Source organism: Poecilia mexicana, unplaced genomic scaffold (assembly GCF_051168715.1).
Source record: "Poecilia mexicana isolate PSO_F unplaced genomic scaffold, ASM5116871v1 scaffold_9, whole genome shotgun sequence".
NCBI lineage: Eukaryota > Metazoa > Chordata > Actinopteri > Cyprinodontiformes > Poeciliidae > Poecilia > Poecilia mexicana.
Genome location: NW_028263378.1, coordinates 982,349 through 998,232, shown reverse-complemented (window position 1 = coordinate 998,232; position 15,884 = coordinate 982,349). Strand labels below are relative to the sequence as shown.

Below are 15,884 nucleotides of genomic sequence, written 5' to 3'. Positions count from 1 at the left end.
TTAGAAATTTGAGCAGAACCAAACGAGCCGCCGAGACCTTCAGAATAAAAGCTGCATGGGCGAGGATGTCAAGAAACTTAGCATCACGATCAAACTGCGTTTTAAATTGGAATATTGCTGCACAGTAACACACACAGTGTGCTGCGTGGGCGTGATTTCTGTGTCAGGAAAACTGGGAGACTCCGGCATCACGTGACTGCTGCTGCGGATTTTCCAGAACAAACCGTCTGCACATCATGCGGGGCTGTGCGTGCAGCTTCCGCCACCGCAGAGGCTGTTCATGGAAAAACAAGCTGCTTTATTTATAGCAGAGTCAAAAATGCAATCATTAAGAACAGTTTATTAATAAATACAGAAGAAACCATAAGACTCAAACCACATCTTAACTCAACTCATTGATGGTAAAAACAGATTCTCTAAAAACATTTAAATATTTATACAAGAGGAAACTAAGACAGCCTGACATGTTTCTGAGATAAAACTGTTTATCAGCAGTGAAATAAAACTGATTTATTCAGCAGAAACATCGATTCATCCAGGTAAAATTCATGGGTCCAGAAAAATCTCCACCTTCCCCCCAGTCAGTGACGTCTGCCGGTCCGGTTCACGCTCTGCTTCAAAGTCCAGCAGAACTCACTGAACCGACATGTAAAGGAAAGAACCAGCAGCAATAATCTGGGTTATTGATCCGATCATGGAGAGGAAAAAATGAGGGTTTCTTTCACAGCCATAATTTAACCACATCATTCATTCATCTATAAATGTCACAGGGAGTCACTTCATTTTGAAAATATGTAGCCTGGCAGCAGGGGCGCAACTACATATTATTCAGGTGGATGCAAAAACAGAAATCGGCGCCCCCTGCCCCCAAGGAAGGTACGGAAGGGTAAAGGAGCATAGAAAACATGTTTACCCCCCGAGACAAAGACACGTGAAAGGTAAAACTCGCTACATTTACATGTGAAGGAGCGTAAGGGCGCGGTGAAGAGTAAGCGAAGGCACCATCGGGGCGCCCCCCCTCCAGACGGGGTTTTGACGCCCCCTCTGGTGCAGCGCCCCTATGCGCTGCATAGCCACTTTTTGCGCCACTGTCTGGTAGCTAATATTCAGTCAGCCAGCTAAATGTACTCCTATATGTTTAGCTAACTAGCTAAACATTTATGTTGCACACTAAATGTTTATCTTGCTACTTTATGCATTATGAAGGTGTGGCATTCATAAATGAATGAATGAGGAAAATGAGTCCCCATCTTTCCTTGCATGCTGAGCTAAATAAGCCACATTATTGCTGCTGGTTGTTTCCTGTGTGGTGGTTCTGTCCAGCCGGACCCGGTCTACATGCTGAAGATGTTCCCCAGTCGGTGGACGGCCAGGTGGATCCGACCCGCCAGCCGCAGCTCGTCCTTCAGGTGGCGCCCCACCTGCTCACAGTGCAGGACGTCGCAGAACACCCAGATCTCCGCCCTCTCCCGCTGGATGTTGGCGTTGCAGGTCGGCAACCCGGAGCGGCTCAGGCAGCGGATCAGGCAGCGCCACGCCTGGAGGGACAGACAGTTTCATCATCAGTTTCAGAAAATGTTTCCTGGTGACGATCACTGCAGGGAAACACGGACGGATCGGAACTAGACTGGTTTTTATCTTATTACCTAAATCCGTCCAGCATCACCCAGGAACCAGACCTCAGTGATCGCCTGACCCAGTTCAGGGTCAAAGGTGATGTAACCGTAAACAGAGACGGAAACGCTGAGTGGATGGAAATCTGATCAAAATGATGAACTCAGCATAAAAAACTGATAAAGATCCAGAATCCCAGCAGAAAAGAACCGGCCAGAGTTCTGGATCTGATTCTGGTTCTGATCTGCTGGGTCACATTTATGATCAGGCAGAGAGGAGGACACCAAAGCAGAAAGGGTTAAAAATAAAACCTCTTTTTTTTATTCCAAATTCAAAATGCAATAAAAAGGTATCTTAAAAAAAAGACTTATTTCAGTAATTTCACCGGAAATGAGTAAAAATCATCCGTCGAACCAGATGATGGTTCTTGGTTGGTTCATGTCTCCTAAACGAACCCAAGGAGTGAGCTGGTGAAAAACATCTGGATTTCCAAAAATTAAATCTTCAAAAAGAGAAAAGCGGACAGATTTACGGCCCAATGGGAGGAGCCTAACCGTCCCTGATGTCAGCTCAGGCCCAGCTGGACTGGAAGCATCCAGGTGTTCAGAACATCTGGAGGGGTTTGTGTGTTTCCCTCTAAATGAACAGACAGGAAGTCGGTCCAGTGGAAGCCCCGCCCCCTGCAGCCACTCACCTCCTCCAGGTCGCTGCAGTTCTGCTGGGTGATGACCCACTTGGCGCGCTGGCGCAGGTGGAGCTGGTGGAGGGACACCAGGCGATGGAGACGCCTGGACAGAGACATGCGGCTCTGCAGCTGGACTCCGCTCTGCCTGGAGATGCTCCAGGACCTCCGGACCACCGGGACCTCTCTTTCCGTCCCTGGACCGGTTCCGGGTGCCGCGGGTTGGATACGGCCGAGAGCGTCCTCCATAGGCCCAGGCTGGGTCTCTGTGAGGGCGCCCCCTGGTGGGCCGATGCGGGGAGGCAGTTTGGCCGGTCTGATGGGCCGGCGGTGGGCGGAGCTGCAGGGGAACCAGGGCCTGAAGGCGGGCGGCGGCCGGAGGGCCATCGGCTCCAGCAGCCTCTGGGTCTGCTGCAGCAGGGCGGAGAGGCGCAGCGCCGAGCCGGGCCGGTAGTGCAGAACCACACGGTCCATCCAGAGGGACCGGATCACAGGACAGACAGGACAGACAGGACAGCGGTCCTCTTCCTCATGACGGCTCAGACAGAGACAGGCTGAGGAAACACACCACTGCTTTTAGTTCACACATAAAACACTAAGTTAGAGGCGGCCATTATCACATCTTTTATCACGATAAATTTAGTATATTAAAATTTTCATTTAATAATGTTCAAAACACCCAAACTGACCGTTTGTTACTTCTAGTATTTTCTCCACTGTTTATTCAATATAAATACCAATAAATATTAATTTGAAAATGTAATTAAACTGAGTCACTTTGAGCAATTTAGTGACATTAACTGAACTTCTCTGTGGTAAAGAAGCGTATTACAAATAGCTATTAAACTCAAACATACTTTATTGATCCCAAAGAAAAATTCAATGTGTTTTCCTAGAGCAGTATCTGTGGAAGAATGAGCACCGTGTCAAACAACTACCTAAAAGCAGTAAAGGTTTTATCGTACCTTTTATCATTATCGAATTATTACCATCAAATATCGTGTTAAGTTTTATCACGTCCCGTCCGTCCCTATGAACTCGACTTTTAAAAAAGAAGATTTACAAAAATATTTTAGCTTCTATTTTATTTTTATTCTGGAGGATCAGTTTGCTGCTGATGCAGAAATAAAAGGCTACAGACTGAACGGGCCTCAGTTGTGTTAAAAGTCCTCCACCTTGTGGCCGGGGTGGGTAATGTCAAGATGTTGTGTCAACAGTCAATATTTAAAAAATAAAGCTGCATGAGAAAGGTTCTGTAGCACAGATAATCTAAAACGTAGGTGTTACCGACAAAAACTGGGATATTTTTGTGAATATAGGTGATTAAAAGAGGAAGAAAAAACAACAATGAAAAAACAAAGTAGAACTAAACACACAGCAGACGATCCTTTCTAGTCTCTGTGGTTACGGCGGCTAAAAAAACAGCAGTTAACTTTAACCTTGTTTTGATTCCCATAACACAATATTTCTGATGTTGTAGTAGAACTGATTTCAGCTGGAAACAATAATATACACGACAACAGTTGTAAAAACAGCAACACAAGAGCCTCTGAGAGCTAATGTTTATAGCTTGTGTAGCCGTTAGCATGCTAACAGATTATTATTGGCTCAGGAAAAACCTTCATACGAGCCAAAACCAGCAAACATGAAGCTAAGCTGGTACATAAACAGAGCAGCCATGTTTTATGTTTCATGTTTCATACTCACCAGACCAACTTGGTTTCTAGACACGAACAACCGACGCCATCATGGAAGTTGACGTCGCTTCACGAGAAATCTCGCGAGTTTTCCGTATTCCAGCAGCTTCACCGGAAGTCTGCTCTTATATTATGTCTAAGAGTCTGCTGATCTCGGCGGGGCCGCCATGTTGGGAAGGGCAAAAGAGGCAGACAACCTACTAGAACAAGGTAGCTGATTAAAAGAAAATGTTGGTTTTAAATTTTTCAGAGGCATTTTATTAGTTGAACTTTCAATAAAATTCTTTTAAATAGGCTTAGTCTTTTCTTAGAACCCAAGTATGCTATTTTTAGTAGGTGTAGCATTTGTAACTTATTTTGTAAAATCTTTTCTGGTATGCCTGATGTCTCCACTGACAGACCATCTGTACTCTGTATTCTGGTCTCTGTGGATTTCTGGCAGCAGTTTGTGGAAGCAGCTCAGCTGCAGCATCCATGTCTGCTCTGTTTGGTGTGTTCAGTTAACATTAAAGTTCCAACAATCAGCTGCACCTCTTAGCAGTTCCAGTGAAAATGCTGCCAGTCCAACCAGTTACTCATTGTGGACTGTAGAACAGCTCCGCCCCAGTGGCAGCAGGTTGGTCCTGATTTGTTCTCGCTCTGGTTGAAGCATTGCCGTCTGGACATTTATTCCCTCTGGTTCTGGACGCTGTGCAGCTGGAAGGATACAGCAAGTCTTCAGTCAGAGGCCTCTCTCTGTTGAATCACTGACTGCTACTGGAGGTTTTTCCTCAGTTTAATGCTAACAGCTGAGCTACATGAAGCAGAATCTGTAGTTTGCAGCTACTGCAGAGCAGCGGGAGCAGAAGAAGAGACGGAGTCTGCAGTAGTTTGTCAATAGGACATTTTATTTCATACGTCTGTTGTCTTACAGTAATATAGTTGCTGAGATGACCACCGGCTGCAGCCTGGACACCTAAAACTGACAGCTGGACTACTTGAAGCAAACTTTTTTGTTCCTATATCTTTAAATCTTAAAATGATGTTGCAACAGAAAAAAAGCACATTTGCCATCAGATGTGTGGTGATGTCATGTCGGGTTATAGAGGTGTAAAAAAGAAGAAGAAAGAAACCTGCGATGCTGTAAAAGGATCTGAGTATGGCACATTTGGTCCACGTCGGTCGTTTTATTATCTTGTTTTTCTCAGACATGTAAGAAAGGAAAAGGAAAAAACTAAAATAGATGATAGTTTAGGTGTTTTTCTCCCCAGAAGCACAGCATTAATGACAGCATATCGACAACACGGCTGCAGAGGAGGTCGTTTCTCTGTGAGCTTAAAATTTATCAGCCAATCAGGATCACCCTGGTACAGAAACATCATCAGAAATATTAATAACTTCTTTCCATCCAAAATGAGAAGGGGTGGGGGTGAGAAAGGTGTGTGTGGAGGCGGGGCTGTTCGTGGATGACGGACAGGAAGGGGGCGGGACATTCACAGGAAGTAGTCAGGCGTGCGTCTGGTCACGTGAGGCTCACCGCGGCGAGGGGCGGGGTCAAACTGCAGGCTGAGGACCAAAACATTCAGTTACCATCAGCTGACAGGAAGTGACATGAAAAAATACTAAAACATTCAGTTCATTCAAATATGCAAAAAATAAAAGTTAAATAACCTGAAAGTTTATTAGAATAAAATTAAAATGAACATAAAAATGTTATATCTAATAGTGCAATTTTCATCTCAGGAGGAATTACTCAATATTAGCTGATTAGTAATTGATTATTCAGATACGATCAATTTGGTGGATAAAAATAATTGGCACATTAAATAATCTAATTTATTCATTAGAATGCAGATTAATAATAGTTTCAGTCCTGAATAGGTGAACTTCCTGCAGCTCTTCGCTCGGTCGACTCACAAAGAGTATTTGAGGGTGTCGTCCAGTTCCATGATGGCCGCCTGGTTGCCACAGCGATAGCAGTAGTTGGGAGCACTGAAGATGGTCACCACGTTCTTGTCGTGGCCCCAGTTGTAGCCCTGATGGACGGAGCAGAATCAGACCCTGAACGCATCGTTCTCTGCTCTAACGCTCAGATCTCTGATATTCTGCACGTTTAACTTCGACTCCATCATTTCATCCTCCAACCAAACAAAACGCAACGTCGTTCACACAACTTCTGCTTAACAATATTAAGTAGTGTGGTTGCCACGGCGACCCGTTACCTCCATGACCAGCTGATGGGCGCGGGACACCAGCGTGAGGCCGTTGGCGTGGTTGAACGTCTCTGAGATGTCCTGACCGAAGGTGTAGCCGGCACCGCGGGGGGAGATGCCCCACCCGCCGCGGTCGTCCGGGTCGGACCACAGCAGGTCGCACATGGGGCCCTGAGGGACACAGACAGTTACAGCGGGCAGACAGGGAGTACGGGGGGCAAACCGGGGGCGCGCGTACCTCATGTGGGACCTCCTGCAGGCGGTCCAGGGCCCGTATGTGGTCCAGAGTGTCGATGGATGGAGACAGGCCTCCATGGAGACAGAAGATCTGGAGCAGACAGGAACACGTTAGCTTTAGGCTAACACCACAGCGCCCCCCGCTGGCGCCCCTCCCCGCCTCGCCGGCGCCCTCACCTGGCCGTCCACCAGCGCGGTGAGCGGCAGGTAGTCGAACAGGTCTGTGAAGTACTTCCACACGTTGGCGTTGCCGTATTTCCTCAGGCACTCGTCGTAGAAGCCGTAGACCTGTGTGATCTGCCGGGACTCGTGGTTCCCCCGCAGGATGGTGATCCGCTCCGGGAAGCGCACCTGGAGGGCGAGGCCAGCCGGAGGTCAAGGCTCCGTTACAGCCAATCAGGTCAAACACTGAAAAATCTGACTCTGTTCCTGCTCAGTGAACGCATCAGAGCCTGAGGCAGTGATTGTGTTCCAGGAAGCAGTCTGGATGACGACTCAGCGATTCTGAGGTCACCAGTAGCTGCTCTTCCTGTCTGACATCACTTCCTGCAGCAGCTCTGGACTCTAATCATTTTACAGGAGCAGCAGTAAAGCTGCAGGACGACCTCCGACCTCTGTCCAGCAGGCAGCGTTACCTTTAACGTGACCAGCAGGGTGACCGTCTCCACAGAGTAGTAGCCTCTGTCCACGTAGTCGCCCATGAACAGGTAGTTTGTGTCGGGAGACTTTCCTCCGATCTTAAACAGCTCCATCAGGTCATGGAACTGACCGTGAACGTCGCCGCACACCGTCACCGGGCATCGCACCTGGAGAGGGGGCGGAGCGTTAGACACAGCCTGGGAAACATGGCCGCCTCCCACCATCAGACACAACAACCTGGGAAACATGGCCGCCTCCCACCATCAGACACAACAACCTGGGAAACATGGCCGCCTCCCACCATCAGACACAACAACCTGGGAAACATGGCCGCCTCCCACCATCAGACACAACAACCTGGGAAACATGGCCGCCTCCCACCGCTACAGAAACCAGACTAACGGCTTTAAGGCTCAACAGTGAAAAAGACGCTGGAGCTTCAGATGTTTAATATTAATAACTACATAAATCAGCTGATTCTCTTTCATTTTGTTCATTTTCCAGCTGTTCAAACTTCCAGAACAGAACCAGATATGGTTCTTGTGACCCAAACTCAACAAGGTTCTAAATGCATAAATCAGTTTTCACAGATCTGCAGTGAATTCAGATTTAAAAACTGATACGTTCTGCAGATTTTTCATTTGACCAATTAAAGCTTTTTAGACAATATTAGAAAAACATTGAAAGATCAGAGCTAATAATTTAATTCCCTTTGTCAAGAAAACATTTTATTGCCTAAAGTGAATTTAGATGACCAAATTATTTCCATAATCATTTCATCATTCAGATTAATTCCTAGCTTTAAACTAAGTTCAGATCATTTCTGAACTGAAACTAAAGTCTGTTGTGTTTTTCAAAAACAATAAAAATTATTTAATGTTTAATTTTAGAGACAGAATCAGATGTAGTTCTACATTCTTCCTGCAGGGGGGGTTACTCCCAGACACCGCTGTTATTCCTGCCGGAGCAGCCGGTTCTTCCAGAACCTTTAATAGACCGCTGTCCAGTCTCCAAGGAAACGGACTGAACACGTTAAAAATGTCGATTCAGTCAGAAAAACTAAAATGTTTCTCAGAAACAGAAAAGTGACATCAGAGAAATAAAATGTTTGAGAGGTTCTGGTTCTGTCCAGACCCGTTTGGATCACTGTGACCAGAACCGGTTCAGAGAAATTAACTCACTTCCTGGACGTTGGACTCCTTGGTCAGAATCTCCTTCGCCTGAAAGGAAAACACAATCAGAAGATCAAAAATCAATATCAGGATATGGATCAATCACATCACACAACTTCATCACGTCCTTCAGCTCCAGGGTCAGAACCGACCCGTTTCCATGGAAACCACCCATGGAGGACATAAAGCTGGTCATGACACTTTGTTTTCAAATGGTGATGAAATATTAAATATTATTATGACTAACCAGCAAAATAAACTATTATTTAGTCTTTATTTTCTAACCTGTTTATTAAAAGCTGCATCATGAGGATGACAGTCGGCTTTCCTGAGCCTCAGATCAAAACAAACATGGCCGACAACGCGTCTGATTGGCCGATCAGTCAGTCAGGTTGTACTGGAGCCAATCAAACATCCCATAATAAACACAGATCTGCTGCCATCTGAGATTCATTGGATTCATTTTCCTTCATTCTCTGTTTGACTCATTTAGGGGAATAAAAGGAATTATTTACAGTTTAGCTACTGAAGGAACAAACTGAGGTTCTGATCCGGGTCGGGTCGGGTCACAACCACCTTCCCTCTCTGAGAGTCTTTATTTAAAAAATGTATTTTTAATTTGCTTCAATCTAAACTTGTGATGATTTTATGGGGAATCAAACCGCCGTCAGACTGATCAGCCGTTGCCGTGGCAACCAGTACTGGATGTTTTTAACTGAACTGAGGAAAACATGTGGGCTGGTTTACCAACACTGATAAAACAGGAACATGTTGACCTGATGTTCACGTTCAGAACCATTTGATGTTTTATAAACTACTCAGAGGTTCTGGTGCATCAACAGTTCTGAACTCGTCCCATCAATCAATACACACGTGATCCATAGATCAGTTATTAATTATAGTAAAACTGGTTCTTATACCTGCTGGTGTTTAGAGGAGAAATGTGGTTTTCTCTGCAGGTTTGATGTTTTCAGACTGTTATTCATTTATGAATGTGTAAATAATACGTCCTCAACTGACCTTTAGGACTGGAAACACAACAGGACCAAACCGAGACCATCAGAGATTATTATAGTTGATCATATTTCTGGTTATTAGAACAATCAGGCTGGATGGGAGTCACTCAGTGTCAGCCCAACATGGCCGCCGCCTCCTGGTTCATGTTCAGTCTGATAAACAGATCTGTTTCATATAGATCTATATTAAACATTCAGCTTCAGAGACGGGTCAGATATGAATTTCTTTGTTCTTTAATGTTTTCATTAAACTTTAAACAAAAATATCTTTTTCTCATCCGTTTCTTTTCCATAGATGGAGGGAGCGGTTCTTTTCTCCAGATAAATCATGGCTCTAACCTTCTGAGTTCATTCATGAGTTTGTTTTTGTTGCTGACATCAAATCATTTTTAGGAATACAAAAATCTGCTGGAGACCCTAAACATGACTTTTTAAAAGTTCAAACTCCAAACCTACCATAATATGCATTAATACCAGGTCTGCACCGACTGCAGTTTTCTGGCCGATCGCCGATTACCCATCTTTTAAAAAGCCTAACTTACCGAATATGATTTTGGCCGATACCATGTTTTTTTGTCTGAAATGTTGATCAATATATCAGGAAAGTTGCTGAATTGGAAACACTGGGGTGACTAAATGTGCAGACATGACCTGGTCGGCCGGTTTGTCAGTTAAACTTCTCTCACAGGAGAAAACAAAAGCACAGCAGTTGAATTTTAGACCTGTGCGGACACTGACAACATCGGGGGGATAAGATCGGCTTCACATGTACCAAAAAAAACAAAAAACAAAACAAATCGGCTGATCACCAATCTCCCAAAATTAAGGAAATTGGCACCAATAAATTGGCTGGCTGATAATCGGTGCACCCCTAATTAATACGCAGACTGGAAACGGTATTTGCTCTGCAGCAGAAGCTAACATCTACAGCGGCTCGTCAGGGTTCAGCCAATCAGCACCAAGGAAACGACTGACGCCAGCCAATAGCGCGTTAACAAGCGTTGTTTAGACAATTTAGCTTCAGGAGCTGCAGTTTCTCTCTAATGTTTTAAAAATTAATGTGAATAAATTTCATTCCCCAGAGAAATCCATGAATAGAGGAGAGTTTTCCGTTTCCTTGGAAACCAAAAACAGCAAAACGTTTCCTGTTTGGGAGTTCATTCGATTTATGTTCCTGTTGCTTATAGATGCAGAGAACGACCAACCAGTTCTACCATTAATGCAACTTTAATCAACCAGTACAGATAACTGATCAGTTGTAGTCAAAGCAGTAATTCACACTATTAATTATGACCGATTCAATTATTCAAGTTAAGTTGGGGTACAATAATTATTACACACAGAAGTAATTTTAATAATTAGTGAAAAAGCCTAGTAAAAACAATAAGCCTCTAGATAAAATCTGCAGCTCTTCATTATTCAAGTTTATCCTTTAATAGACCAGATCCAATCAGCTGATCAATCCCATGAAGTTCAACTGAAACTATGACATCATGGTGGAAATATGATGAAATATTGCTTAAAGTTGTTGTAAAACGACTGAGTTTAGATTTATACCGTAAATCTTTTAAATATGAAACATGTTTTATTTTCCCTGGAATAAAATTCCAGATCTTATATCCTGGCCTGTTCCTTCTTCAACCAGCGCAGCTGATCGTCTCCTGGTGTCCATCATTCATGGATTAACAGCCAGAAACATCCTGCCACACTTTTCAGAAAGCGGTATGTTTGGGTTTCTTACAGGGATTCATAAAGACGATGATTCAGAGCTGAGAGGCTCTAAATTTATTTATGTTGCAGCAACCCGGTGGAACCGTCTAAAGCCTGGGAGCTTTACGCAATAAAACCTCTGATCGATCCGGGCAGGGTGCGGTGGAGAGCAGTACGACGTCACATTAACCGATCCGCTGGTCACTTAGCCTCTAAAACCAATACATTCTGGAAATAAGGGCGTTTCAGCGGATAAGGAAAGGGAAAATCTAGTTGTTTAATTAACGGACGGTAAAATGGGCTGCGTCTATTTGATGGGTAAACAGGGTGCGCATTTTCGGCCCGTCAGTTTTTAATTTGTGGTTTCATAAATATCATCACAAATACACTTTTACCTAGAAAACCTGAAAGACTGGCTGTGATTTATATTCAACAAGGTACACAAACACCGTCGAGCTCCGTGTAGCTGCTCTAAAACTGGGCCAAAAACCGTCAACGTTACTGCTTTTCCAGGAATTAGACCGAGCCGCTGGGGCCTACTATGAAATGGAGGTCAGTGGAATCAGACGGGAGTACCTACCTTCTCGCAAAGCGTCCGGACTTGGTTTTCTGTCAGCTGCTTGCACTCGTTGAGTTGCTCAATCCACTGGTCTAACTCTTTAGTAAAAGTTTTATCCTCCATGACGGCAGCTGTGGTAAAAACCGAACCGATCTGCGTTTCAGCCCCTGGCTTCAGCTCCGCGTATTGTTATACCAAACCCAGTCCCGCCAAATAGCGAACAAATTCAACAACTACACCGAAAAATATCGATACCTTCAGATAACTTCTGTCATTATAAACCAGGTGTGTTAACTTCCCGACATTAAAAACTGTTTCTGAGAGCTGCGGGAGCGAAACGCATCGAAAGTCCCCGATGCGGCAGAACGGAGCGGCGTCGCAGAGGCTAAAAGAGCTAGCTGCAATAACATCCGGGTACTTTAGCATCGCGCAAACTCGACTCAGCAGCGACGCCACGTGGAGAGGGCGTGAAAATAAAATAGCATTTTGACTGGTTTGGAGACAGCTTAGTATAACTGGCTTATGGCAAAATAAAGTGAATAGGGTTAGAACTATTTAAAAAATGGTTTTGGCCAAAAATCGTAAAAGAAGGTTGTCTAATTTGTCTATCAAATTTAAAAATTCAGCCAAAAAGCATAAGATTTATCACTGGAAATGTGCAGCTGAACGACATGCCAAGGACATCTATTCTACTTAAAAAAAAACACTAAACTTTCAGCGATCATTTCTACTGTTAACTCTACATTCACCTGAGTTAACTAACTCAGAATTATGCAGCAGTTTCAGCAGATAGAAAATAGTATTAGAACAACCAAGTGTGTGAACAAATAAGAAGAGAGAAACATTATTTTTTATCCTGGCTCTATTTCTGTAGTTTAGTAGGAATCCGTTGTGAATTTCCATGTCGCCGCATGGTGGCAGTATGAAGCTGCCAGGGTGTCTCACTGACCACACTAAGCTTGAAGAAGAAGCCATTAGCTTCCAGTCCGCTGCGTGTTTACCGCAGCTAGCTGCTGTTGGAATAATTTATCATTCTTTACGTGACTTTAATGAGTTGAGAGCTTAGATCAAACTGGTCCTGTTGTTGGTGTAGCTTTAACTCCAACTATGGCTCATCTGACTGAAAACCCCGCTGATAAAGAGAGGTAAGTACAGCTAAAGCTAAATGGAGCTAGCTCCTCAACCAGCTGAAACCCCCTAGAAGCCCTGATGGATTTAATAAAACAACAGAATATGCTCGCCCTTATTGGATAATTGCTCTCATTTCTGCAAACAGGTCGATACAAACTTCTCTCTGTAATTCGGCATACATTATTTTTGATTTTAGCTCACCGGAGATACAAACTCTGGTGGTTTTCCATAAAGTTTGGCTTGGCTCTGAGCTCCTTAGCATGACGTGTATGATCTCTTCTTCGTTTTATTGTGTTTCAGGATCATAACCACAGATCCTTCCGATGTTACTCCAAATTTCAAACTTATCTTCTTTTAAATGTGGGATAATTGTTAAAAGTTGAATGAAAGCATTTCCCTTTTCCTTCAGGAAGTCTGTTTGAACCTCCAGGTTTTTCTCTCTGAATTCATTGTGGCGTTTAGAGGCTTTAAGGTTTTTCTTTAACCACATAAAGTTTCTCTCGTGTCTCCATCCAGCAGGATCTACTGTAGAAAACTTCACTGAATTAAAATGTATTAAACAACTAAACAGAAATATTTTTATTTAGTTCTGGTAGAAAGTGATCAATATCTTATATTTAATGTTTTACTGATGATTTGGGCTATTTTAACACACACACACACACACACACACACACACATATATAATTAATATAATGCTGTGGGGCGCCTCAGGGTTTTATATTTGGACCTGATTTATTTCGCTTCGGTCAGACAACCTGATTCAGTCTCGATGTGATCAATATGTTAAAAGGTCATGATTAAATAATGAAGCAGGGCTCTTTTAAAAACCTTTTTACATTAAAACAGATGAAGAAGTGAGTTCCAGTCGTTTGTCCAGCATTCCTGTTGCTTGGTGAAAGAGTAAAGCAGCTTTTTAAAGTCTTGTATTAAAACTTGGCTAAATAAAAGTTGGTTATTTGGTATCTTGGATACAATATTTCTAAAAAAGCCAAAACTTAATTGATTAATTTGTGTATTTGGAACAAATCAGAGCTGCTGTGTGTTGGACTGACTGTAGTTTGATTAAATGTTTCCTGAACCACAACATGTCAAAGCTGCAAGTCACACAAAACAACCGAGTTAATGATTTTCGGATGAATTTAAGGTTTTATGATGTAAACATCTTTTAGCCATAACGTTGAAGCTGCTGATGTCAGACCTGATTGTTTCAGGTTCCTCTGCGTCTATCCCGTCTACATCAACAGCAAGAAGACGCTGGCTGAGGGCCGCAGGATCCCCACAGAGAAGGTTTGTCTTTCTGTCAGGGCAGCTGAGGCGCTGACCCGGTACCGACCCGGTTCCGACAGGCCGCTGACCCGGCTGCTCCTGTTTTGTCTCCAGGCGGTGGAGAACCCGTCCTGCGCTGAGATCCGTGACGTTTTGACGGCTGCAGGGATGAACGTCTACGTGGAGGTAGAACCCGACCGCCTCCCTCACAGACGCTCCCGGGTCCAAACACGGCGCCTGATCCGTCCTGGTTCTGTTCTGGTTTGTCTTCCAGAACAAGATGCATCCCAGGGAGTGGAACCGGGACGTCCAGTTCAGAGGTCGGGTCAGAGTCCAGCTGAAGCAGACGGACGGCAGTCTGTGTCAGGACAAGTTCAGATCCCGTGAGTGTCCAGCAGGTGGCGCTTCTCCTGTCCTGCAGCTCAGACTCTAAAACTCTGGAAGGTTTTGATTCGCTGGAAACGACCAGAACCTCAGAACCTCAGAACCTCCTCCATCCATCAGAGACGCTTCTGGTTCCTCATCTCTCCTTCAGCCTCTGGTTCTGCCCAGCAGCTGGATCCTCCTCTTCCTCACCATCCTCTTCATCACCATCCTCTTCCTCCTCCTCATCCTCTTCCTCCTCCTCTTCCTCAGCCTCCTCTTCTTCCTCACCATCCTCTTCCTCCTCCTCACCCTCTTCCTCCTCCTCTTCCTCTGCTTCCTCCTCTTCCTCAGCCAGGCTTTATAATGCGGTTTTAAATCGTCGTTGTGAGAAGAGATGGCCGTGTTCCTCTAACATCTGGAGAAGATCCAAACCCAGACCGTGATCAGAACCCGACTGCCGGTTCTGGTCTGAACCCGGCTGCTGGTTCTGGTCTGAACCCGGCTGCTGGTTCTGGTCAGAACCCGGCTGCCGGTTCTGATCTGAACCCGGCTGCCGGTTCTGGTCTGAACCCGGCTGCTGGTTCTGGTCAGAACCCGGCTGCCGGTTCTGATCTGAACCCGACTGCCGGTTCTGGTCTGAACCCGGCTGCTGGTTCTGGTCTGAACCCGGCTGCCGGTTCTGGTCTGAACCCGGCTGCTGCGCTAACTCTAAAGCACGAATCAGAAACATTAGCTCTGCTGAAGCTAATGCTAAAGGCGAGCTAATAGTTGGTTCTGCTAAGGTAATTTTCAGCTCAAAGTGCAGCTAATGATGCTAACTGAATTAGCATCATGACTTTTATTTTCTCTCCTGGTTCTGGTTTTTATCCTCCAGCCTGTAAATGCCGGACTGGATGTAAAGTTTTCAGTAACTTTGATCTTCTGCAGTAGAACCGGATCAGAACCGACCCGTTCCGGTTCAAACGTAACGTTCTTCTGTCCGGTTCTTCTGTCCAGGGAAGGACGTGATGTTCTACGTCGCTGAGATGATCCCCAAACTAAAGACTCGAACCCAGAAGAGCGGAGGAAGTGACAGCGGCGCCCAGCAGGGCGACGGGGGCAAGAAGAGCAAGAAGAAGAAGAAATGACCTCAGACTTTCTTCTTCTTGAGGTTGAATCTGAGTTTGACGTCGGACTGAACTAACTCCTGAAACTCCAGCTGCTTGTTTTCATTTTTCCTGGAAGTTTTATATCTTCTGCAGAATTCATGGTAAATATTTCAGTTCTTTAGCAGGAGAAGCAGAATAAAACGTTTGTTTCGAATCTTTAAACGTTTCATTTCATCTCCTGGTTTCTGTCATTTAGTCAGACATCATCATTCATCTTCCTACAGAAAGATGAGAACAAACTGAACCTTTAACTGATTGGAGTTTAAAATTTTTTCATTTTCATTCTGGAGATTAAATTCTTACAGCAAATTTAAAAGTTTTCTGTTTAAATTTCTTTATAAAATACTAGAAAACAGCAAAATTACAGTAAAGCATTATTTTTTAAATTGTCGTGAATAAAACCTAACCAAAAATAATAAAACCAAACCTTAAAGAACCAGACCTTGACCAGG

General features: G+C 44.4%; 3 protein-coding genes across 3 annotated transcripts; 1 reads left to right on the top strand and 2 right to left on the bottom strand.

Annotated features, from left to right (window-relative positions):
* Positions 1-320: 320 nt before the first annotated feature.
* shld3 (shieldin complex subunit 3) lies at positions 321-4,151 on the bottom strand. Its single transcript, XM_014968898.2, has 3 exons — positions 4,004-4,151; positions 2,309-2,850; positions 321-1,538 (listed from the first exon to the last, which is right to left on the bottom strand). The coding sequence occupies exons 2-3, from the start codon at positions 2,768-2,770 to the stop codon at positions 1,335-1,337; spliced, it is 666 nt and encodes a 221-aa protein (XP_014824384.2). The 5' UTR covers positions 2,771-2,850; positions 4,004-4,151; the 3' UTR covers positions 321-1,334.
* Positions 4,152-4,859: 708 nt separating this feature from the next.
* On the bottom strand, positions 4,860-11,919 carry LOC106904529 (serine/threonine-protein phosphatase 2A catalytic subunit beta isoform). The gene is made up of 8 exons (XM_014968897.2): positions 11,540-11,919; positions 8,243-8,281; positions 7,058-7,228; positions 6,600-6,773; positions 6,424-6,513; positions 6,195-6,356; positions 5,890-6,008; positions 4,860-5,538 (listed from the first exon to the last, which is right to left on the bottom strand). Exons 1-8 carry the CDS (start codon positions 11,639-11,641, stop codon positions 5,466-5,468), a joined length of 930 nt encoding a protein of 309 aa, XP_014824383.1. The 5' UTR covers positions 11,642-11,919; the 3' UTR covers positions 4,860-5,465.
* A 551-nt stretch (positions 11,920-12,470) lies between these two features.
* srp19 (signal recognition particle 19) lies at positions 12,471-15,594 on the top strand. The gene is made up of 5 exons (XM_014968900.2): positions 12,471-12,663; positions 13,864-13,939; positions 14,033-14,104; positions 14,193-14,301; positions 15,281-15,594. The coding sequence occupies exons 1-5, from the start codon at positions 12,626-12,628 to the stop codon at positions 15,409-15,411; spliced, it is 426 nt and encodes a 141-aa protein (XP_014824386.2). The 5' UTR covers positions 12,471-12,625; the 3' UTR covers positions 15,412-15,594.
* The last annotated feature ends 290 nt before the right edge of the window (positions 15,595-15,884 follow it).

Excerpts from the sequence above, each read along its gene's own strand:
- shld3 (XM_014968898.2), bottom strand. The coding sequence starts at position 2,770 with ATGGACCGTGTGGTTCTGCACTACCGGCCCGGCTCGGCGCTGCGCCTC. Across the intron at positions 1,539-2,308 it reads ACTGCAGCGACCTGGAGGAG|GCGTGGCGCTGCCTGATCCG; the intron begins GTGAGTGGCTGC and ends CTGTCCCTCCAG.
- LOC106904529 (XM_014968897.2), bottom strand. The coding sequence starts at position 11,641 with ATGGAGGATAAAACTTTTACTAAAGAGTTAGACCAGTGGATTGAGCAA. Across the intron at positions 7,229-8,242 it reads AGGAGTCCAACGTCCAGGAA|GTGCGATGCCCGGTGACGGT; the intron begins GTGAGTTAATTT and ends CCCCCTCTCCAG. Across the intron at positions 6,357-6,423 it reads TGCAGGAGGTCCCACATGAG|GGCCCCATGTGCGACCTGCT; the intron begins GTACGCGCGCCC and ends TGTGTCCCTCAG.
- srp19 (XM_014968900.2), top strand. The coding sequence starts at position 12,626 with ATGGCTCATCTGACTGAAAACCCCGCTGATAAAGAGAG. Across the intron at positions 13,940-14,032 it reads GCAGGATCCCCACAGAGAAG|GCGGTGGAGAACCCGTCCTG; the intron begins GTTTGTCTTTCT and ends TTTTGTCTCCAG. Across the intron at positions 14,302-15,280 it reads TCAGGACAAGTTCAGATCCC|GGAAGGACGTGATGTTCTAC; the intron begins GTGAGTGTCCAG and ends TCTTCTGTCCAG.